This window comes from Gekko japonicus, unplaced genomic scaffold (genome assembly GCF_001447785.1).
Source record: "Gekko japonicus isolate JY-2015 unplaced genomic scaffold, Gekko_japonicus_V1.1 scaffold930, whole genome shotgun sequence".
In the NCBI taxonomy this organism is placed as follows: Eukaryota; Metazoa; Chordata; class Lepidosauria; order Squamata; family Gekkonidae; genus Gekko; species Gekko japonicus.
In genome coordinates, this window is record NW_015175999.1 from 77,056 (window position 1) to 101,098 (window position 24,043).

General features: G+C 40.7%; 1 protein-coding gene across 2 annotated transcripts; it reads right to left on the reverse strand.

Moving 5' to 3' along the window:
* Positions 1-562: 562 nt before the first annotated feature.
* UCHL5 (ubiquitin C-terminal hydrolase L5) lies at positions 563-23,449 on the reverse strand. 2 transcript variants are annotated; one of them, XM_015426425.1, is made up of 12 exons: positions 23,260-23,449; positions 21,143-21,206; positions 19,485-19,590; positions 10,504-10,629; positions 10,362-10,423; positions 10,144-10,274; positions 9,224-9,287; positions 7,515-7,617; positions 6,553-6,666; positions 5,432-5,461; positions 2,961-3,059; positions 563-1,303 (listed from the first exon to the last, which is right to left on the reverse strand). In XM_015426425.1, exons 1-12 carry the CDS (start codon positions 23,339-23,341, stop codon positions 1,259-1,261), a joined length of 1,026 nt encoding a protein of 341 aa, XP_015281911.1. In that variant the 5' UTR covers positions 23,342-23,449; the 3' UTR covers positions 563-1,258. The 2 variants fall into 2 exon arrangements, with proteins under 2 accessions (XP_015281911.1, XP_015281912.1); XM_015426426.1 differs by lacking the exon at positions 5,432-5,461.
* Positions 23,450-24,043: the final 594 nt, after the last annotated feature.

Below are 24,043 nucleotides of genomic sequence, written 5' to 3' on the forward strand. Positions count from 1 at the left end.
TTAGCCTATTTTACAGCACACTAACTCTTCAGAGCAGCCAGGATGACCACTTTCAGTCCTTGACATCTAGGACAGTCATTTTGTATTCCCCAGAAACTGTCCATGGTTCAATAACAGGACAGTTCTGTTATAAAGCCATCTACCCCATAGCCTGTATTCTGAAAAGACACTGAACATGCACACTTCCTGCAAGGAACAAATAAGTAAAGAACCCCCCAACAGTCAACCAAAGATTCCTCCCATTAAAAATACTAGAGTGAATGTAAAATATCCCCCCCTCCCTACAGTATTGCAGGATGAAAATATAGCATTTGTTTAATTCAGAATATTAGGAAAAATATATACATGTAGTGATGTACACCAGTGCAGGCAGATTAAAAAATCTCCACGGAATCCTATGGCATAGAACTTTAGTGAATAAGCATTTCTAGCAATTCTAGAAAATATTGTAAACCTCTTTTTTAAAGTTTTGGTGTCTCAAAACAGTAAGAGAAGAGAGGACGGATTATGTGGGGATACGAACCACATTATCTATTCATATGATAATACTGCAACATACAAGTTTTGCCAAAATAAAAATGGAAATATTTATTTCCTCCCCCACAAAGCAATAAACTCTTGATCTTATTCATTGGTCTTTGTAAGTGACTCTTACCATTCAAACTGTAGCTTCGACTCTGTATAAAAATTAGACACAAACTCCATAAAACAAGAATGCTGAAAGACTAACAGGGCAGTCCTCTGCAAAGTTACTCCAGCCCACACCCACTGGGCAGACTGGAAGAACTCTGCATAGGATTATGCTGTCAGAGACCAAGACAGTAAGTGGTGATAAGCAAAGAAAAGTCAACTTAATCTTTAAAAGAAAAAAGTCAAGCTTTCTTTGCACAACTATATTGAAAGGCTTCACTGAGAGACAAGATATTTAAATAGGTTCATTACAGTAAAAAGATTTACATTACTTGCACAAGTTTGGGCCCATACAAATTGTAGCTCCATTTCCTGATTAAATATGAAGAATCAGTGATCTCACTGTTAAATACTGGAATTCGACAGAGACTCTATAACCCATTACTGAGTGGTACATGCACATGATGCAGGGGAAAAGGGAAGGTTTATAAGACCCCGTGCAAATAGTACAGGACAAACTGTTACAAACGTGCACTGGACAAATTTGAACTTTACAGGAAGTCTGGCAGAGTTATTTGGATGAAGGCAAAAATTCTGGAGCACATTTCCTCCTCCATAAGGGCAGTCTTCATTTGGCCTCCTGAGCTTTCTTAGCATTCTGTTTTTCTTTTGCCTAAAAAGATAAAGGCAAACACAGACGCCATGATGGATAGCAGTAACATGTTACACATTAGCTGGCTGCAATTCAACATATACAAGAGTCCTCTGTCAGAAGACTTACAGTGCATTCCTAAGAAAATTTACTCCAGTGTAAACCCACTGATTTCAGTGGGTTTACACTGGAGTAACTCTGCTTAGGATTGCATTGTTAGTGTTCTATCGACTACATCCTACAGATCCATTAAGCATCCTGATATTCAATTGCACACATAATTTCAGGGAATCCTTGAGTCAAAGGACATGAATTCCTCCACTGTTTTTGTAAATGCACCTCCTGAGATTGTTATTGTCTAGGGTACAGGTCATCAGCGCTGGTGTCTAATTCCTATCCTCTCTCTGTGACCATGAAGGCAAAAACTACTGAAGTAGCTTAAAATGACATATGGCACTCAGGTTGGGTGCTCCTGCTACAACCAAAGATCAGCCAAAAATGACTCAGCCCCAAAGTAGTTTCAACTTTCTCAGAGGAGGAATAGGGATCTGCCCTATCAGATCACTCTGAAAGGAAAATGCCCCAGAACTCAAATGGAAAAGCCAGCCTGCAAAATCCAGGGGACAGGAGTTTAAATACTTAGCACATAGCAAAAACATATATTTTTAACACCCATTTTCCAACAGTAACTTTCCCCCCATGACTACCTTTCTTCAAGTTTGGCAAGCATGAAGAGTCAATATTCAAACAGGGTGGGAATTCAAACTTGTCACTTGTTAAGAGGTAAACTGGACTATGTGCTACCAAAACTGCAACACCTGTTTTCTGTTAAATGGTTTCATCTAAGCCAATAACCCAAAGGTTTTGTGAATTCCAACTGATATTCTGACTTAAATTGGTATCAGGTAGCCATAGAACCTCACCTACAAGATGTATTTTACATCAAGCACATGTGGAAGACATGTGCAAAGACAACAACCTGAATAAGGTCAGCTGAGCTGCCAAGCAACTTAATAGCTTGACAGGAGATTGACTGGGCACGTTACATATATCTTCATTTTGCACGTTACATATATCTCCATTTTATGTGCTTGGAGTTAAGTCATATCAGCAAGTCAGTGTTACAACTGTAACTCGAACACTGAGGAAATTGCAAAAAGCCATCAAACCAATGGCAAAGATCATACAGAAGTAGCAAAAATCAACTACATACAAGCCATTCAGAGAAAACATGATATTAAGAGTGCGCCACCTACTGTTCACAGCACTAAAAGGAGGGCACTAACTATAAAGAGACTTTTAGGTGCTTACATTCAGCCTTTGTGCCCTAAAAAGTGCCAGTACCCAGGTATAAGGTTGCACCAATTTCTACCAATTCCCTCCTCAGGACTTGGGAAAGCCCCCTCAAAAGATAGTACTCAGTACCTGTACTCAGGTTGGTATAAGGCTGCACCAATTCCCTCCTCAGGTCTTGGGAGAGCCCCTCAAAATATGGTACCCAGTACCAGTAGATTGTATCACCAAAGAAGCTCTCTTTACCATTTTGTCATTATTATTCAGAAGCTATTATTTTACTTCTGAATATGGAAACATTTCCACTACAGCTTTTTTTTTCCAGGTGGAAGCTATACACAGATCCAGGAACTACCTATTGAATAGTAAGGAACTTGCAGCTTACCTTTTCTACAAGCGGGATTAATTGTTGGTGTTCTGCTAAAGTCTTCAGCAATTCCATTATGAAAGGTAGGTAGTTATGTTTTCTTCTAATATTTTCAATCTACAAGAACAAGAGACAATACCTACATTAGATTCTCCCCTCCCAAGCGTTACGTTTTATCTCCTTTACATGAATATATGTGCAACAGTGCATAAGTCTGTAAAGCACATGGGAAAAGTCTCTGCTGTCAAAGTTTCTAGTACTGACCTTGGGGGGGGGGGCACAGAGACAGAAGGTGGCCACAGGTTGCAACACAGTTAGCCTTCATCCCTCCTTGAGCTGTGATAAAAGTTAACTGTGGAATTAGTGAATGATCTGTCTCAGTGCGTGCATATGCACACAAAAACTCCACAGGTATAAATATTAAGGACTAGAAACGGCACACTGAATATATGCTTAAATTCCTCTGAAGAAGGGAAAATTATGAAGTTCAGAGGAAGCCCCACGTCACCTGAAGGAAAACCATTTGCTTTCTGAAGAAAAGCAAGTATGAGACGACTTCAGTGGGTCGATCTTAACTGGTAACAGGAAGTTCAGATACCTAAAGGGGATGATAACATGGCATGCAAGCATACTAGTTTATCTTCTATACTAGCCTCTGGCCATAATAACTAAAGACAAGAAAATCCAACCGTAAAGTTGCCAAAACATTATAACAACGTAAAACAGAACGTAGTCTGCTTTGATTTAAGCTTTGAGGTAAATAGCCTAAAGGAATACCAGATTTACTGATGCTGCTATTACAATTAAAATAATTAAAAACAAGCAACCAGCAGCTATTTTGGCAAAACAGCTTTGGTTCAGATCACAATCTCATGTGGCCTACAAAGAAAAAAAAATCAGCATGCAATCCTATGCATTGTTACTTGGAAGTAGGCCCACCTAAAACTAATGGGAATTACATCTGAATAAATATGCACAAGGGCAAACTGCAAGACAGTATAAATAGGAGAAACACCATATGCATGTAACCACTAATTTCAGAAAATGTTCAAATCAATGCAGAAGAAAGCTTTATTTACTACAGGTGGTTATCTTGATATATAGCAAGTTAATGTAAAGTTATACAGATAGCCTGTACAATATTGTAACTTCTGATACCAGAAGAGAGCATCCGCGGGAAGCGAGGAGAAGGTCATTCTGGCCTGTGTTACCAGCCAAAAGTATAAGGCACACTGAGGTGGCTGTACTTCCCCCTCTCATGAAGAACAGCCTAGCCCCAAATGTTATCTTGCAAATGAAGAGCTGCAGAGAGGTTGCTTCTGTACTTCCTACCAGAAGGAACTTTTCACCAATCACCAGTGCCTGATCTCTGCAGCAGTGGAGGAGGGGAGAGGGAGAGAGGAAAAGGCACCGGGCAGCACTTCAATTTTCCGAAAGGGAAGGCCAGTGTTGTACCGAAGGGCTTAACTGCTTTCTTCCAGCACTGTCAAACTGACTGCCCTCCTCTACCTCCCCCTGCCCCCAGTGCATCTTGTCTTTTAGTGAACGAGCCTGAGCACAAGGTTGTTGTCTCATTTTCATCTAAGTACAGCCCCTGGTGTTAGGACTGTGCTTTCAATTTTAGACTGTTTTGAGAAGCCATTTTTGTTTGACAAGTGGGATGAATAAATAAGATGACAACTAAAGCTCAGAAAAAGGCAATGTCCTTTGGGAGAGGATATTAATGCCAGTGAATATTCATCTCAACCTTCATTCTTCTGTTAGGTAAAAGCCCCTAGCCCTCATTGGTTGTGGAGATGAAAGGATGACCGTGCTGCTCAGCAGCCAAACTAGGAAGATCCCTGCAAAAATGACATTTTCAAACCCTACTGCTCTACTCATTTAAGATGCCACAAAAACATTTCCAAGTTACCCTCTGTGCTGAGCAGGGCATCCACTTGGCACATCACTTATCTACTGAACAAAGTGTCTGACATCTTTTTAAAAAATCACATGGTATAACAAATGAATCAAGGTAGTCATACCAAAGTATTACAGCTGAAGCAGATGTCACTGCAGCTAGCTAAGTCTCGCAGATAACTACATATGCTAGTAGCAGTGCAAGGCCAAGCCCCAAGCTAAGGTTGTCCCTCCCTTTCATGACCCAGGAAATCACAGATTGGGACTTCCCTATTCACAATATGGCTATCTTGTGTGAGTTCGCTCTTCTAACATTATGTGGAGCAGAACACTCATATGCGCGGGAGCGAGACAGCTGTAGAGCACGAGTTGCGGGAGCGAGACAGCTGTAGAGCACGAGCTTGGAAGGCTGTGCTGATCCCACAGAAGGCAAGAGACTACGGAGCAAGAAAGGGGATACTTTTATTGGAACAACAAATTTTCAAAATTTTGGAGACGAGCTCAAAAAAGGGTTGTCGTGTTTTTTTTAAAAAAAATAAATAAATAAAAACAAACAGGAGCTAAGTGAATTAGATTACAAAACATCTGACCTTGCTGGAGGGATCAGGTTGCACAGCCCCCTAGAATCAAGGCAGAGAAGAAATTTCAACAACGTATGGAGAAGGGGGGGATAAAAACCCAGCATGAAATGTTTAAAAATGAAGGCATCTTTCCATCTCCAGTATTATCAGGTCTCACAAGTCCCTTCTAAGATAGAGAATGGAGGATGCAAAACAAGTAGTTCGGTAAGAATGGAGGCAAATTTGGAAACAGGGGATTCATGCCAACTTCCACAGCTCTGGTCCAAGGGCCTGAAGTCACACCTTCTCAGAATCTTCTATTGTTTAATTAAAAAACAAAAATTAAAAATGCTGTTTTATATGATGAACATCAGCCAGGGTATATAATTTGATTTCAGTGTCTGCTCTGAAACACAATTGGAGACATTCCCTTATGAATTGAAAAATGTCCCATGTTTCTTTTGCTGTGTTGCACATGAAATTTCAAGGAATCTAAAAAGCCAAGTGAGTTGTTTTCAAACTGGGATCCTGGGAAATCCCACGGTTCCTCAGAACCTTGTTAGGGATTCCTCAATTGGGGGGAAAAACCCAGCAAGGGTAGACAGACAAGCTTCCTTGAAGCATTACCAGTCTTCTGGAAAGTACATCAGATGGTATGTGCTGGATATATTTTAAAGACAACTCCAAGGCCCAGAAGGTCATGTGTTTACATGTTCAGGTGAACAACTGTGCACTCTATTAGAATTCTCTGCAATGAACAGGACTTTGCGGCACACATGCTGGCGGTCATCAGCAAGCAAGTCAATGTAAAAGGGGGTCCCGGAATAAGGAAAATCTGCAAGCTGTTTTTTTTTACAAAAGGTTTAAGCTAACGATCTGTAATTAACATGATCTATACTATTTTCTTCTAAGAGCAGCACACCGTCACTCTGGACACAGAACATTTTAACACCAAATGAAAAAGAAATAGTTTGGATGCTTCCAATGTTCTCCCTCACACTGCTAACCCCCAAACAGAAATAGTTTTACCTATTCTGTACTTTACATTTTGTGGGACCAACACAGCGAGTATAGTGTTCCTCAAGCCTTTTTTTCAATAGTTAGGCAATTTTTAGCTGTTACTTACTATTGAAAGCAAGAACTGTACACACCTTGTATCTTTTCAACTTTTGATTTTCTTCCTCAATTAACATCTGGTATTTGGCAACTTCTGACTGAATAGAGCTTAGTATATTACTGCTCTGGTCTGTATCCATGGGCTCTTCCTTTTGGAAAAATAAAGGAGGATAAGGAATTTGTGTGCTGTTGCATCACAGAGCAATTTATTTAGACCGTTCAGATAAAATAGACAATGTTACATAATGGTCAACAACTCAACCTTTGTTGTCCTTAGAGATAGGCTCTGTCTTAAAATACAGAGTTCATATACTGTTCTACTTAAACATTATTTATTTAAAACATTTGTATTTATTTAAAACATAGTGATCACAACTTTGACACTTTTCCACTGCCTGTACTAGAAACAAGATACAATGTACTGCAATTTCCTTACTTCTCACAGTACTCATTGTAAATGTTAAAGTGCATCTTCATCTGCATATGAAATCAGCGCTTTTATATATTATATTTTTTCTCCAGATAGGGGGAAAATGTATGTTTTTATCTAGGATGTTAAATATATACAGTTTGTTTAGAATCAGCTCTTCTAGGAAATCAACAGAGGTATTTCTTGTGAAGTTTAGATTTTGCCTTGTTGAAAAATACTATACTTATATTTCACTCTTACACACATGAAGCTGCCTTATACTGAATCAGACCCTTGGTCAGTCAAACTCAGTACTGTCTACTCAGACTGGCAGCTGCCCTCCAGAGTCTCAGGCAGAGGTCTTTCACATTACCTGCTGCCAAATCCTTTAACTGGAGAGGCTAGGGATTGAACCTGGGAACTTCTGCATGCCAAGCAGATGCTCTACCATTGAGCCACAGCCCCTCTAGGTCTCACTCTTCAAGAGACAGATCAGGTCCACGTCTACTTAAGCTTTGACAATAGTGCAGCATCAGGGGCTCACAGGCCCTATTGCCCAATCATGTCAGTGAAACATTCACACAATACCTCAACAAGTTGTTTCTGCAACTCTGATATTTTCTGTTCATATATCATTTTTCTGTCTGATACAATCGCCATCAAGTTAAACCTTATTTCGCCTTCACTATACCTACAAAATAAAAAAAGAATTGTCAGAAACCAACATCAGTGTATGATGAATTATTAATGATCTTTTGGAATTTACAAACCACAAAGCCAATTGAATGTTACATTTCATCAGGAGCAAATGCAGCCTCCCTTGTGTGTGAATTTCTTGAAATGGCAAATGGCCTAACACCCATGCCTCACATTTATTTATTTAGAAAATTTACATTCCGTAATAGGCAAAGCCATGTACAAGAAAATCAAAGTGGCTAAGAAAAATGAGAAGACAGATTCTGCCATTTCACTGTCAGCACTTGTGTGTTCTCTCAGCACAAGGACCCTTCTGCTGACATAAAGCCCATAAATCCCACCTGTGATTTATGCTTGCAGAAAAATCCTTAGACCAGAAACATGTGAACATCGAAAGACCAATGCAGTAGGATTCAACCTTAAGAATATTACAATTCCACTGCTCTATGGACCCAATTTTAACTTCCTAAGTACATGCAAATTTGATCATTTTCAGCTTGATGCTTGAAAATATCAAGGATTTCACTACAGCTAAAAAAAGCCTAAACCAAAAATGTTACAAACAAGAAGTGGGGGGAAATCTAATAAATTTTAGCCTGTGAGGGTGGTCAGGGGAAATAAAAACTTCATTTCTAGTAGCTGACTTCTCCATGCCCATTCATATATTCACAAGTATAATAGAGGAAGGAGCAAAAAAGTGAAGATAAAGTACCATGCTAGATCCCCCAATGTTATTTATTCTAAGCCCACCACAATAAATAATGTTGGAAGAGGAGATGGCAGATTCCAGTTACATATGTGCTATAATTTCTTAAGGGGGGGAGGGGGGAGAACCATAAATCATGTGTGCAGCCAAGTTTTTTCCTGTACTGATGGTGGCACATGGAGAAAACATCCTACTCTATTAGCCATTTGAGAATATTCCAAGAATTGCACCCACAGAAAAATCTGAGAAAGGTATTCATGTAAACATTTTGCCTTATGCCAAGGCAGTTTTACAGTAGTTTGGTTTGTTCAGGTGTATATTACACCCAAAGGGGCTGTGGTGGCTCAAGTGGTTAAGATGCTGAACTGCAGATCAGAAGGTCGGTAGTTCAGCAGTTCGAGACCCAAGTGCTGCATGACTGAGTGAGCTCCCATCTCTGGTCCCAACTCCTGCCAACCTAGCAGTTCGAAAGCGAGAAATTGCAAGTAGATAAATAGGTACTTCGGTGGGAAGGTAACAGCGTTCCGTGCGCCTCGGCGTCTAGTCATGCCGGCCACTTGACCACAGAAACGTCTTTGGACAGCACTGGCTCTTCAGTTTGGAAACAGAGATGAGCACTGCATCCCTAGAGTCAGATTCGACTGGCTTTCAAGGGAAACCTTTACTTTTACTTAGGTTACACCCAACTCCCTGGTTATGACTTGTAACCTGAAATTATACGTGTCAGCAGAACCAAATACTATACAATGCATCTCCAAGCAATGCTGGATGTAAGGGCAGATTTGTGTGAAGGAAGAAGACCACAGCACAATTAGAACAGATTTCTAAGAACTAGTGTAACATTCACGTTTCTAAATACAAACAACTGAACTGTACAGAACTTTCAAAAGTTTACTTTTGTATTCTTTTTTCTATGACAGGCCTTACAGCGCTGATCCAGTCATCTTGATTACATACTCCTAAAATGGAAACACAAAAGTACAGCAAGTCAATATTCCCACAGACACAGAATTTCAGGCTTTTAAAATAATCCATATAAGGGTCAAGATCATGGCTTCAATACATTCAATTACACAATTCTATACACAAGGTGAGTATGTTACATATTGCTCTTACGACAAGGACATTCACTGAAAATGATTTGTCTTAATACTGAAAGGCATAGAAGGGCCTTTTTTGGAAATTAAAAGGATGACATGTGACATTCAGAGAAAGGTAAGGCTTTTACTAATAATGTATATCAAAATTTATATCTTTGCCCCCCCCCTCCCCGACTATATGCTGGATAACAGACATCGATTAGGCTTTTGTTGCATAATTGACAATGCTTTGGTTTCTTCTGTTTCAGTGTTTCTTCTGTTCTTCTGTTTATTTTTAATATATTACATATTTATGCTCAACATACATTGTTTTTAAACTGTTTAAATAATCAGGAAAAAAAGAAACATTTCAACTGGTAATGATTATTTTGAGAATAGATAGGAACTAAAATAATGAAAGTTCTGATGAACTGTTTTCTGTGACATTGTTTGATGGGTGATTTAAGACCTATAGTCCTTTACTGAATATCATTTGCTGCCCCACTCCCAGTATTTTTATATTTAATGCAATTTTAACCAGGCAACCTTCTACATTAGCCTATTTTTGGTCTATAATATTTTTGCACAAAACCTATTTTGAAGATGAATCCCCTTATTTAGAATTCTTCTACGGTCATTAATCTATCTGAGGAAAGGTGAGGGTTTTCACCCACTGAAAGACTTATCTAAGTGATATATCAAGGGCATTATTAAGAATGCAAGAAGAAAATGTTACCCAAATCAATTGGGCCTTCCCTTAGACCATCGAGTTCATATAATCTCCCATTTACAGGAACGTAACTGACAAAATGGAAAGCATCTTCTTCTTTAGCTGTTGACTTTGCATCAAACTCAAACATCTGTTGTCTAAAAGCAAGCAAAAGAGAAAAGTGAAAGTTACACAGTCTCCTAAGATTGCCTTGCTTATTTGTGACAACTGTAGTTTCATATTACCTGGCAAAACTGTTATGGACTTGCCGAATCACTTCTGAGTTACTTAATGCTAGACCCTTCATCTAAAAACGAAATGAGAAATTCAGTCATGCTGATCACAAGCAAGAGAATTCCAAAGAGGTAACAGAATCATTGCACGTACCGCTGCATCAAAGCTCTGTGAGAATTCTTTAAATTCTGATAGTGTTTCTCCTAAGTGGACGTCCTGATGGGTACAGTTCAGTAGCACACTTACTATGGCTTGAGTTGCACAAGCATTATTTATAACCTGCAATCATATGTGAAAATACAGATACAACAATTACAAAAGCAGTTTCATTCATTTCCCCACTATAATCCCTATTTTTTGGAGACTCTAAGTCTGCAGAATATCAGAGACCTGTCCAGACCTGTATGGCCCATGTGCACTGCAAAAATGAGGGTCTCATGCTTTCTAAGCACACACATTAAAACATCTGATACACTGTGGTTTGCTTTGCAGATTCAAACAGAAAAAAGAATTGCATTTGTTGCTTTATTACCCTAATTTTTAACTGGGAAGCAGAGCATTCTGTTGTATAGTTTAGTCAAATTTTATTGCCTTTGAATAGGATGTTTCTACGGGATATCACCTTGTACCAGCATAAGAAATCAATACTTCACTGTGCAGACTAGCAGTCCAAAACTATTTTAGATACTGGTTTATTACTACGAAATATAACTATTCAATTACTTGAGAATTGCAGCACCAATTTCTTTAAACTAAACTGACAAAAGGAAACAAGCACCCAGCCCAGCCTCCCAGAGCCTCTTCAACATCACAAATACTTTCTGGAGACGGTCAGCTGTGTAGGAATATAAGAGGCGGTAAAGACACAAATCTGTATTTTAGAAGGAGGAGGGGGGAAAGGCAGGAAAAGATACAGCACACAATGGAAGAAGCATGTGCATTATGTTACAAACTGGCAAAAGAAAATAAAGCACTATTTGAATGACCCTCAATGGAAAAAGTACATCAGAAAGATGAGACAGAAGGTCTACAGACATTAAGGAAATGCCTAACAAATAAAAACAGAGTCATGAATCACGATAACAGAACAATTTGGACATCTTCCTGAGGCAGAGATCAGTGTAATTTCTTCAGTGTTATAATGTAGTATGACAATGCTGAACCACAGGAAGTCAAGATCAGAAAAATTCAAACTGGATAAAATAAGGCATACAAAGATGCTGTCAGGTTATGTTCTGGTTATGTTAGCTACAATTGTTTAGAATTTGAGTTACTTAGTATTACCAAAAGGCTTGTAGAGCCACCTGAACAAGCTCTTGTGGCAAAAGACAGATTCTCAAATTTGCCCATCAAAACATGAGTTTTCCTACTGCCTTGTGGAATATTTCTCCTGTGGGTGACGGAAGTGAGCAGATACTAAAAGCAACAAAGTGCCAATCGACATACACAGATATGAAATACTACCCCTTGTTTGTCTATGACATTAACAATGTGAGCTTAAACTCATGATAAAGCACACACACACACTTTGAAATATCATAACAGCATAAATGTAACTTTCAAAATGAAAATGACATTACCCTGATGGGTGTATTTCAGCTACCATGACTGTAAAGAAGAATCTCTTCAATGTGCAACACAAGGCTCAGCCTATTGCTCTGTTTACAGTACAAAAGCATGGAAATGTGACCCATGAAGGGGGTGCAGTTTGGATTGGTGTAGTGCCATCACCAAGACTGTTCTGCAAAGGGCACAGCAGGGATGAGTTGAATCACAAGCAAGGGTATGGCCAGAGAAAACTCATGAAGAAGCCAGCTAGTAATGTTCCTCTACTGCAAGAAAGGAGCGCAACCCCCTAGACCCTTGATTTGGATATGTTTGGCTCAAAATGTATGGTGGCCTTATAAAGAATAAACCATGTTAGCCACACCACTGTACTTCATAGTTAGTATACTTTAAAAAGAGCAAAAGCAAAGTATAATCATTAGGGATGAGCACAAACCACAAGCCAAAATTCAACGCGAACTTGGCCTGGTTCAGAGCCCATGAATAATTGCCGGACTTTTGTCTGGTTCGGCTGTTCGTGCCATTTAAACCTGACAGCTGAGCAGTGTGGGTCTGCAGCTGACCAGTTAAGTTTAAATGGCTGTGAGTCATTTCACCAGTTAGTTTCGCTCCCACGCCCCGCTTCCATGTGGGGGAAAGTGAAATGGACCAGTGAAATGGCTGCCAGCTCCCAAATGGCTGTTAGGCTTGCCCACCTTGCTGTTAGGCTGAAATTTCTGTGAGCCATTAAACGCGTCAGTTTTGCTCCCCCTCACTTCAAATGCTACCAGCTATTTAACCCTTCCCAGATCCACCCCTTCTTCCAACTGTGGCAAGCTGCAGCTGAGAGAAAAGGGGATCTGAATGGGCCAGTTTGATTCAGGGCATTTTTGGCTCCTGATCTGAAATTTTAAGGTTCATGCCATCCCTAAAAATAATAATTATTTATTTATTTGATTTATACCTTGCCCTCCCTGTCAGAGCAGGTGAAATGAGAGACAAAAGTCTGAAGAATCTTCAGATGCCAAACATACTTGCATCAGCTATTTAGAAGTCACAACACTTGGCTATGGCCAAAAAAAAAAAGGGGGGGGGGGGGGGAGTGACTTGCCAAAATTTAAAGACAGACAAATGTTACCAGCAATATCAACAGCAATTCTCTGTGAAACAGAGTCTAGTTTGACAAAACAAAAGCTAGGAAATTTAGACTTCACGCAAAACCTTTATCCTTCTCTCACCTTATTGTGCCTAGATATCCTAGCTCATACATGGTGATCCAGAGTTCTGAGGCCCTCAATACAGGACCATATCATACCTAGGCATAACAAGGAGGCCAAATTTTACCAAGGTGCAGATAGAACTGAACACATTGATACACATGCATACAACCACAATTGCTTAAAAAATGCTTAGAGCTTTAGTCCCCATTAGGGCTAGTTATCAATGATGCTCATTTTCTTTACCACCTACCTGAGTGCTATGAAAGCTATATGAATTACTAGACTAATTGTTCAGCTGCTGCAGTTGTAGCAAACTATTTCTGTAATTGTGCAGTTTAAAATTTCACTAAAGAGTTTGTAGTAAGGTATTTTTGTAAATGTACAGTTTACAAGGTCTTCCATGAAATTTGTAAACTGCACATTTACAGAAATAGGTTACTATAAGGACTTCCATGAAATTTTAACATGAGTTCTTTTCTTTGTTCTTAGGGGAGATGGGCAGAAATTTAATGGGAAATACATAACAGATTGAGGAGTGCTGATTTTCATGACAGTATTACAGCACAGATTTGACTGGGCTGCAGCACATTGTTCTAATGCTTTTGATTATTGTTGTTGTTCAGTCACACATTCAAGTCCGACTCTTCGTGACCCTATGGACCACATCATGCCAGGCCCTCCTTTCTTCTATCGTGCTCCGAAGTTTGCTTAATTTCATGTTTGTTGCATCGATAACACTGTCTAACCATCTCATCCTTTGCCGTCCCCCTTCTTCTTTTACCTTCGATCTTTCCCAGCCTCAGGGTCTTCTCCAGTGAGTGGCCATGGGGTCACAAGTGGCCTTGTTCACAGAACGTAACAAGCAGGAGGATATGTACAAGCAGACGAGCTTCAGCTTCAGTATCTGGCTTTCCAGGGAACAGTCAGGGTTGATTTATTTTAGGATTGACTGATTCGATCTCCTTGCAGTCCAAGGGACTCTCAAGAGTCTTCTCCAGCACCATAATTTGAAAGCATCTATTCTTCGGTGCTCGGCCTTCTTTATAGTCCAACTCTCGCAGCCATACATGACTACTGGGAGTACCACTGCTTTGACCATATGGACTTTCGTTGGCAGGCTGATGTCTCTACTTTTTATTATGCTGTTTAGGTTTGCCATCACTTTCCTCCCAAGGAGCAGGCATCTTTTAATTTCATGGCTGCAGTCACTGTCTGCAGTGATCTTGGATCCCAGGAACGTGAAGTCTGTCACTGCTTCCATGACTTCTCTTCTGTTTGCCAAGGAGTGATGGGGCCGGATGCCATGATCTTAGTTTTTTTGATGTTGAGTTTCAAGCCAACCTTTGCGCTCTCCTCTAGTACCCTCAAGCAAGAGGCTCTTGAGGTCCTCTTCACTTTCTGCCATTAGAGTGGTATCATCTGCATATCTGAGGTTGTTGATGTTTTTCCCGGCAATCTTAATTCCGGCTTGTGATTCATCCAGGCCAGCATTTTGCATGATGTACTCTACATATAAATTAAATAAACAGGGTGACAATATACATACTTGTCATACTCCTTTTCCTATGCTAAACCAATCAGCTGTTCCATATCCGGTACTGTCGCTTCTTGACCCTTATACAGGTTTCTCAGGAGACATGTGAGGTGGTCTGGTACTCCCATCTCTTTAAGGACCTGCCATAGTTTGTTGTGATCCACACAGTCAAAGGCTTTAGCATAGTCAATGAAGCAGAAGTAGATGTTTTTCTGGTACTCTCTTGCTTTCTCCATAATCCAGCAAATGAAATCCAGCTTGTACTTCTGGCAGTTCTCTATCCACGTACTGCTGAAGCCTCGCTTGTAGGATCTTGAGCATGACATTGCTAGCATGTGAAATGAGTACAACTGTGCAATAGTTTGAACATGCCTTGGCATTGCCCTTCTTTGGGACTGGAATGTAAATTGACCTTTCCCAATCCTGTGGCCACTGTTGTGTTTTCCAAATTTGCTGGCATATTGAGTGCAGCACTTTAACAGCATCATCTTTTAAGACTTTGAATACCTCAGCTGGGATACCATCACCTCCACTAGCTTTGTTGTTAGTAATGCTTTCTAAAGCCCATTTAACTTCACACTCCAGGACGTCTGGCTCAAAAACAGTGATCACACCATTGTAGTTGTCAAGGACATTGAGGTCCTTCTTGTACAGTTCTTCTGTGTATTCTTGCCATCTTTTCCTAATTTCTTCTGCTTCTGTTAGGTCCCTACCATTTTGATTATATGCCTATGCATTTAATAAGAAAAGGTTTATGTTATGTATTATGAACAGAAGATGTCTGTGGATCTTCCCTGCCTCCCCTTTTCCCATCAGCTCTAAGACTCTAAAAAGCTTATGTGGGTGTTAGGAAAACTTTGTGGACGAAAATGCTATGGGACATGGGGGACTCCTTTGAGGAGGGGAAAGTGAGAGCAACTCCTTTGCCTTCCTCATCAGCTTTTTTGGAGCATGCTGCTGGGGGAAATGGGAAAGATCCACAACCATCCCTGCATTTGTAGTTTTCAGGATAGAACCCATTAAATTCATACAGGGCTTAAATGTCAAAGCTTAAAAGAATATAACAGACAACACAAGAAAGAATACTGAATCTGGCACAACAGCTGCACACATACAAACTGCTGCTTTGATGGCATATTAGACTGTTTCTAGGAAATGTAGTACTGTAGTGGAATGCCCACTGGAATCTACTTGTCACAGTGATTGAGGAGCCAGCCCATTTTGGATGCAGCTGCACTCTTCTGAAAGAGCAGGTTCACACCTTGGTGATAGCATTAGATACACAATTACAGATGGAGGCTCAGATCTGCTCTGTGGCATGCAGCACCTTAAGCTAACTTCACTTCATTGGCCAGCTGCAGTCTTACCTTGGGAAGCATGATTTGACCGTAGTTATTGACACACTGATCACATCTGTTAGAATGATGGTAATTCACTCTACAAGGGGCTGTCTCTCAATACTATTTAGAAAGTTCCATTAGTATAAGATGTAGCAATGAGACTACTGACTGGTGTAAGATATAGGCAACATATATTACGAGTACTCAAAGATCTCCAGTATTACCAGTACTCTAAGAATTCAAAAGTGCTGGTTATCACGTTTTTCCTGGGACTTAGGATATTTAAAGGATCACCTGTTCCCGCATGAACTTGCCTGTACATTAATATCTTCTTTGGATGTCCTGTTATGTGTGGCCCACTTTCTGAAGCAGGGGGGAATATGTCAACTAGAAACAGAGCATTCTCTCTTGTGATGCTGTGGTTGTAGAATGCCCTCTGCACAAGTATCAGGCTGGCACAGAACCTGCTGAGATGCCACCATCAGAATTTTTTTCCTGGCTTTTTGTTGACTTGGCCCTGTTCCACTGGCCTTTTAACATAATTTCTGCACATCTTTGCCATTTGAAACTGTTTGTTCTGCTGCTTTTGACATCTGTTTTCAATACTGCTGGTACTGAACATTTCTACCTATTGGCAATCCTGGGTTCTAATTGTTTTACAGTAATTATTTCATCTGCTTAAGTGTTGCAAGTTGCCTCAGGACCTTACTCAGCAAAGACAAAAACTAACTGAATAAGGTGGTCACTGTCACCCATGCCCTTGTCACTTCCAGATTAGACTAAAATAATGCAGCCTAGGTGGGGCTAGCCTTGAGAGCTATCCAGAAGCATCAGATGGTTCAAAATGTTATTGCCTTTCAATAGATGTAAGGAGGGAGCACATTCCATTCATGATCCAACAACTTCATTGGTTACCTAGGCTCAATTCAAAGTGCTGGTTTTAACTTTTTAAAGACCTAATTATCTGAGAGAGTGTCTGCTCATACATATACTTCTGCTTGTTAAGTTCTGCCAACAAGGCCACTCCAGATTTTATTTCAAGCAGACACCGTGCTGTGGCCCACTACAAGTAGGGTTTTTTCAGCAGTTGCTCCCTATCGTAAAGTCTTTTCCTTTCCAACAGTCTGAACGATCATCTTTTAGTCTGGTGGCTTTTATGCAAACTGATTAATTTTTGATGTCTTGCACATTAAAGTCATAGATCGAGTAGTAAACTGTCTGTGCCCCACCCCACGGATGATGAAAACAACATAACCTTGCTCACAGAGAAGACGGGGGGTGGTGGGTCTGCATACTCAGAAGACTCCCTATGCATGCAGAAAAAATATAACTCCGTAAACCAACTAACTAACCAAAAGAAAGAAAAACTGCCCTATAAACCCCTTCAGATGAAGGCTGATAATCTGAGAGGGAGAGAATGAGATGCTGAGAGCAGACGAGAGTCAGCTGGGTGGGTCACCAGTATGCTCCATCTCTTCCAAGAAAACTCTGGAGGGAAGAGATTTACTACGGGTGGGAGGATTTCAACCTGTTCTCCTGCCGTTAATTCCTCATCAGCCACAAACCTATTTGAAAAATTATTGTTTTTACTTCCTCATAACAACTTTATTTCAAAAATGGTCTATATATCCAGAGTATTTAAAATTCTTACAAATTTAGAAGAGATTAAGTAGTAGGAATGGTGAAGCCAGTTCCAGAAATCCCCTTTTCAACACTGTTTAGGTGCCATCAAGTGCCAGCTCTTTGAACTGCAAGTCTAAGAAAGCACTTTACAGTAAAAATAGTTTCCCCCAAGAATTATGACAGTATTTTGTCTTCAAGAAATGCAAAGTGCCCTGTTAACTATAGTTAGCACAAAATGTAAAGTTATTTTGGATCTCTTGGCATTCTTGTCCTCTTCATTCCTAAGTTAAACATTTAACACAGCATTTTGAAACAATCTAGAAAATTTAAATATATCCTTACTCTTACATGCAGTGCTACTGCACCGCTTTTAAGTGAAAAGAATTAAGGTATGTGGAACAAACACAAGTATGGTCAAAAAATCGCTCAAAATAGAAAACAAGTCAAGCCACAACACTAGAGGAACAACTACACTTTCACATTTGGCAGTAAAACAAAGGGAAGCTGAGGAATGCATGGTAAACAGGAAATAGTAGGATTGTGACCAATGTTCCCTCTAAGATGTGGAGTCTTGTGAGCAAAAATTCTACTTTGTGAGCTGCTGGCATTAAAGTGGTGAGCGAGCAATTTGGCTACTGCATATATTAGTTTCCTCTGAAGCCATCCTTCCTGAGCTAAGGCAAAAATGTGTGAGCCGGAGGCTAAAAAACTGTGAGCTAGCTCACACTAACTCAGCTTAGAAGGAACACATGGTCATGCTACAAAATGTTTGCACTTGGGATCTGATTCCTGGCAGGATTCAAAAGAAAACCAGAAGAATGAGGAGGGGATGAAACAAGCCTAAGGAAGTGAAAACTGCTTTAAAAAAGTTAGGAGTTGAGCAATTAAGGAGAGATGCTCTTCTCTGAATTCTCACAGATAGGTTGGGTTTCAGAAACCATGCATGCCTTAAAAAGCGAGTGAATTATTTCACTTTCATTCCAATGCAGAGGGCACTTGCACCAAACAAAATGCCTCTGACTTAAATTTTTAAGTCAAGCTTCAAAGTTAACACTATCTGCATTTGTACCAGCCACGAAAGGAAAAGGAGAAAGGAACAGAGTTGGTGCAAGGTGCCCTCTGCATTGGTGCAAGGTGCCCTCTGCAAGAGCAATACAGACCCAACTAGTAGATATGATGTTTGGGCCCAGAACAGACAAAACAGCAGGAGGAGAGATTCTCTCTCCATTTCCTTTATAGAAGATAGTTAATGCAGGAAGGGTCACAAGGGTCAGAATGGTATTCTAACTTGTCCTGGCTCACTTTCCCCATACAATTTTACAGGGAAAGAAAGTAAAAGGATTTCTCCTACAATGAAATGGTGCCTCTCTCAAGAGGTACCATAGTTATTACATAAAGATACTTGCCTGGTTATGTCTTTCTTGGAAAGCACATACATTATATTTTGCAATTCATTTCTATTCATTCCCAAATCAAAGTATATTTATTTTGTGCTAAGCAATAGAAGAATTTCTCACTATCTGGCATAACGAAGTAATTACTACCCAGGAACAAGAATAAAAGCCATTTTCTAAACATCCTCAGTGCTATACATGCTTTCTCAGGATTAGCATAGTTTCAGCGTACATTTACTCAAGACCACCTTATCATTTCTCGGTATCACATCTTGACCGCAATTAACTGAATGCTCATACACACACACACATACACACACAAACAGTTCTTTGCCTTTGATGACTTATCTGATCTCTCATTGAACAACCTGTTTTGCCAGGTTGCCTTTCTGATTACATTATCTTCCAGCATTACAATTTTCATTTACTGTATCTAAAGAGAAATTGCCACATAGAAGAACTGTTCAATTTACTGTACCTGTTTAGCAAAAAATATTGTATCTAATCTGGAATCTTGAACAACAGATCCAGCTGGTTCTTCACCTGGTTGCCACTTGAACAGAAAAATTAGCCCATGAACTGGCCTATATGAACGACAAAAAAAAGTTTTAAAAAACCCTCAATGAAGTACATACATCTAAAACTGTAAACACATTTACTAGAAACTAATTCAACTGAAGCAAATAAGACATGTATATAACAAAAAATGGCACTCCGTGTCACCTACCAATAAAAGCTTGGGTAGCAAGTGATCAGAGCTGTGCAACATAAAGTGACAGAATGCTATGCTTCTCTGAGGTGGGAGAACCAAACCTGTGGAATTCTCCCACATCAGGTTACTGGTGCCCTAAAAAAGGATGACTCCAACAGAATTAAATTTCATCAATAGAACTAACAGCACTGGTCAGGGGCTCAATAGGTCTGATACATTTCTCAGTTTCTTTACATGTTCAAGTGCTTTACACAATAAACTAGTCTGTGCTATTCCCGATGGTAGTTGCTACAAATGCTCACTGTGTTTATCTTTAAAGTTACCTATTTTACATAGAAATGTCATAAACCAGACCTTTTAATTTTCATTTTTCCCTATACTAATTCCCCCCCCTCTGAAAACCCATTTCATAACATCCGACAAAGTGGGTTTAAGCCCACAAATGTTTATGCTACAACAAATTTGTTAACCTTTAAAGATGCCACATGATTCAGTGTTTTATTGTGCACATTCACCTGTGGGAAACATAGCTCAGTAAATGGGCAAAGTTATGTCTGGACCAATGTTCCCTCTAAGTTGTGGAGTCTTGTGAGCAAAAATTCTACTTTGTGAGCTATTTGCATTAAAGTTGTGATGAGCGATTTGGCTACTGCATAAATTAAGTTTGCCCTGCAGCCATCCTTCCTGAGCTAAGACAAAAATGTGTGAGCCAGAGGTTAAAAAACTGTGAGCTAGCTCACACTAACTCAGCTTAGAGGGAACACTGGTCTGGACCAATGCTCCCTCTAAGCTGTGGAGTCTTGTGAGCAGAAATTCTACTTTGTGAGCTGCTGGCATTAAGGTTGTGAGTGAGTGATTTGGCTCCTGCAGAAATTAATTTGCTCTGGAGCCATCCTTCCTGAGCTAAGACAAAGATGTGTGAGCTGGAGACTAAAAAATTGTGAGCTAGCTCACACTAACTCAGCTTAGAGGGCACACTAGTCTGGACTGTACCACTCTATAGCAAACAGCAGACGTATGTCATAAGGCCCACATCTGACCTGACCTGGATAGCCCAGGCAAGCTTGATCTCGTGAGACCTCAGAAGTTAAGCAGGGCCAACCCTCACAAGTATTTGGATGGGAGACCTCCAGAGAATACCACGGCCGGGCAGGCTATCAAGCCACTTCTCTGAATGTCCTCCATGCCTCAGTAGGAGTTGCCAGAGGTTTCCATGACTTCCAGGTACGAGCATACACACACACACACACACACAAAAATACCAAGAAAAGGCTCACATCCTCTAAAAATATCAAAATATTCCAACTACAATGTAGCACCAATTGTCCCCCTTTTGATTACTATGCCTTCTAAATCTCCTGTGGAAGTTATTAACAATAAAACTTTAAAAAGTTAAGCTGTTTCTTTTGAAATGATAAACTTACTTTAATTTTTCAAAGTTCTCTGGCTCCAGACTCCATATTTCTTCAACCTGTGCACCCCTACAACCTGAAAAAAAAGTTAGCTTTCTATGTAAGAATGATTACAAGCAAGTCCCACTTATCTAATCAGCTTATATACAAACTTGTTATATACAAACAAGTTATATACAAACTTACATACAAAGTATACAAACAAACAATAACTTCTATCTGCTCTTGACAGCTTTCGCTGTACACAATTTTAACAAATTACGCAAGTCACCAAACCCAGAAAAACTCTAAATGTTACAAAAGTCTCCAGATTCAGAACATTTGATCTTGCATTAAGAAATCTACACCCAAAACTTTAGATATATTACTGCTGCCTGCTTAGTGTTCTAATAGACACCAATTCTGGAAGTACTTGTTAGCAGTATAAGCACTAAGGTATTTATATGCCCACTGTATTCATCATGAAGGTAGGACAATGTGCAACATGAACATTTACTTTATCTACTTCATATGCACTCCACCTTTCTCCCTGATAGGGACCCAGAGCAGCTTACCCTTTCTTCTCTCTTCCATTTTATCCTAACAACTCTGTGAGGTGGGTTAGGCTGAGAGTATGTGACTGGCCCAAAGTCACCCATTTTATCCTAACAACTCTGTGAGGTGGGTTAGGCTGAGAGTATGTGACTGGCCCAAAGTCACCCTGCAACTTTTTCAAGTCAGAGTGGGGATTAAAACGTGGGTTTCTCAAGACCTAGTCCAATGCTAACCACTATGCCACGCTAAGATAAACTATTAAAGTGCTTGAAGCACCCACTGTGTTCACATGACCCAAACAGATAAAGAGTTATCACCACTTAGTAAACAGTAAAATAGCTTTCTAAAAAAAATATATATTTAGAACCGTGAATTGGAAGCTTTATTCCAGAAAGCAAGAAGTTTAATAAAGAAAAATTATCTGTTCTTGCAAGGCATACGCCAACAGATCTCCATTAAGCCCCCTGGAGAAAGCATGCTCAATCACACAGTAAATTAGTGAGAATGAATTAGTGCAGAGCAGAAGCATGGGATCTTGCATACCTAGGAATGCTCTCCATGACTTAGCTTCCCAAACTGCCAGCTCCTTCATACAGCTATTCCAGGAGCTAGCCAGACTGGAATGTGTTGATCTCTGACAAGATACTACTACTTTTCAAAATTAATATGTATTCACTCCTTCCAGGGAGCTCAGAATGATAGCTTAACTTCACAACAAACCTGAATGATAGGTTAGGCTGTACCTTGCTGGCACTAAGCCACCTCACACATTATGGACAGTTTGCAAGCAAGCACTGGAGTCTAGGTGACCTTCCTAACAAGCCATAGCAGCATGACACATATTTGATGCTTGCACATTATGCATAAGAGTTCCATTAGATAATACTAGCACCATGCACATAAAACAACTTCTAAAGTGCAAAGTGCATTAAATGCATGCTTGCAACTCTGTGCTGTATAGGCACACACAAGGGACTGGCTGCAGCAAGCATACACTTGCTTCATCATATATAAAACCAACAAGGCCCTTGGGCATTCAGAAAAACTAGAAGCATGTAAAGTAGCCCTGAGCAAGTACTTGAACACAGGCACCTTCAATACTTTATAAGATTATATGTACAATGAAAAGTAGGGTGTGTGTGTGAAGAAAAGCTAACAGCACAAGATTTCCCCCTCCCCCACCCCATTACAAGTATAGCCACCATCACCTGCCAGCCATGCAGAACTGACTAGCGTTGCAAGATTTTATCCTCCATACTTATTGTATGTGTGGGCAGGAAAGAAAAGTGAAAAAGAACGCGTTCGGGTTTTTAATGCTTTGATATACATTTTTGAAACTGGTCTCCCCCCCCCCCCTTCTTGCCAAAACCTAAACACACTATGCACATGCCTCAGAAATACTGTGTTCTTCAGGGGGAGGGGGGATCCCGACCTTTGCACATGTTCTCTTTACAAAAGAAAGGCACCCAGCACACGCTCAGAGGCAACTGTTTTCAAAACAGAACCCGGCAAGCGCGGCGGCTCCCCGTCCCCGTTGGCCCTCCCCTCGAGCCCACCACCTCGGAAGAAGGCGACGGCAGGCCGCAAAACCTCACCGAACCCCTTGATAAGCTCTGTGAAGACACCCGGGTCGCTCTCCATGAGGCACCACTCGCCGGCGCTGCCTCCTCCCGCCATGGCTCTAGACCGGCCACGGCCTCGTCACCGCGCACAGGCTCAGCTTCTCCTCACCCGCCGGCAGCCACACGCCACCCTCCAACCCCTCGCCTACCCGGCGCGCGTGCGTACAGGACGCACAACCGCCCCCTTTCCCGAAAGCCTCTGCGGCCGCCTACCCCAGCCAAACCCCCCCCCCCCCCAAATTGGGGGTGGTGCCTCAGCTCACAGGCGAGAACATCACGTCATCATCATAGCTTAGAAAAAGCGGCCGGAAATCCACCAACGAGATGAAAGGACTCTACATCCTGACTATGTCATAGAAGTAGAAAAAGGCCCCCGGACGCATCCATTTTTTCTTCGGGTTCCTAGTTGAATGCGTGCGTGGTGGGAACGCAAAAGGGGTGTGTGTGTGTCTTTATCTCTATTGCGCTATATGTCCCATGCTCCTTATCAGTTCTTTCAGCTTTATGTGACATTCCCTGCCGCCGGTAGACAGTTGCATTAATATGTATGTGGGGTGAATTATGGCCAGTGACACATAGAATTATGGACAATGCTGGCTATTCAGATTGTGACGAAACCAATTGATCTCTGTGCACAAGCCTTCAAGCCTCCTTCAAGAAGGGGTTGGGGGCCGGTGGGCCCATCCGGGTCTTTGCAACTTTTGCGGGTATGGTATCTCTGGGGGACAACAAAGTGTTTCTGTCGTCCTCCCCCCCC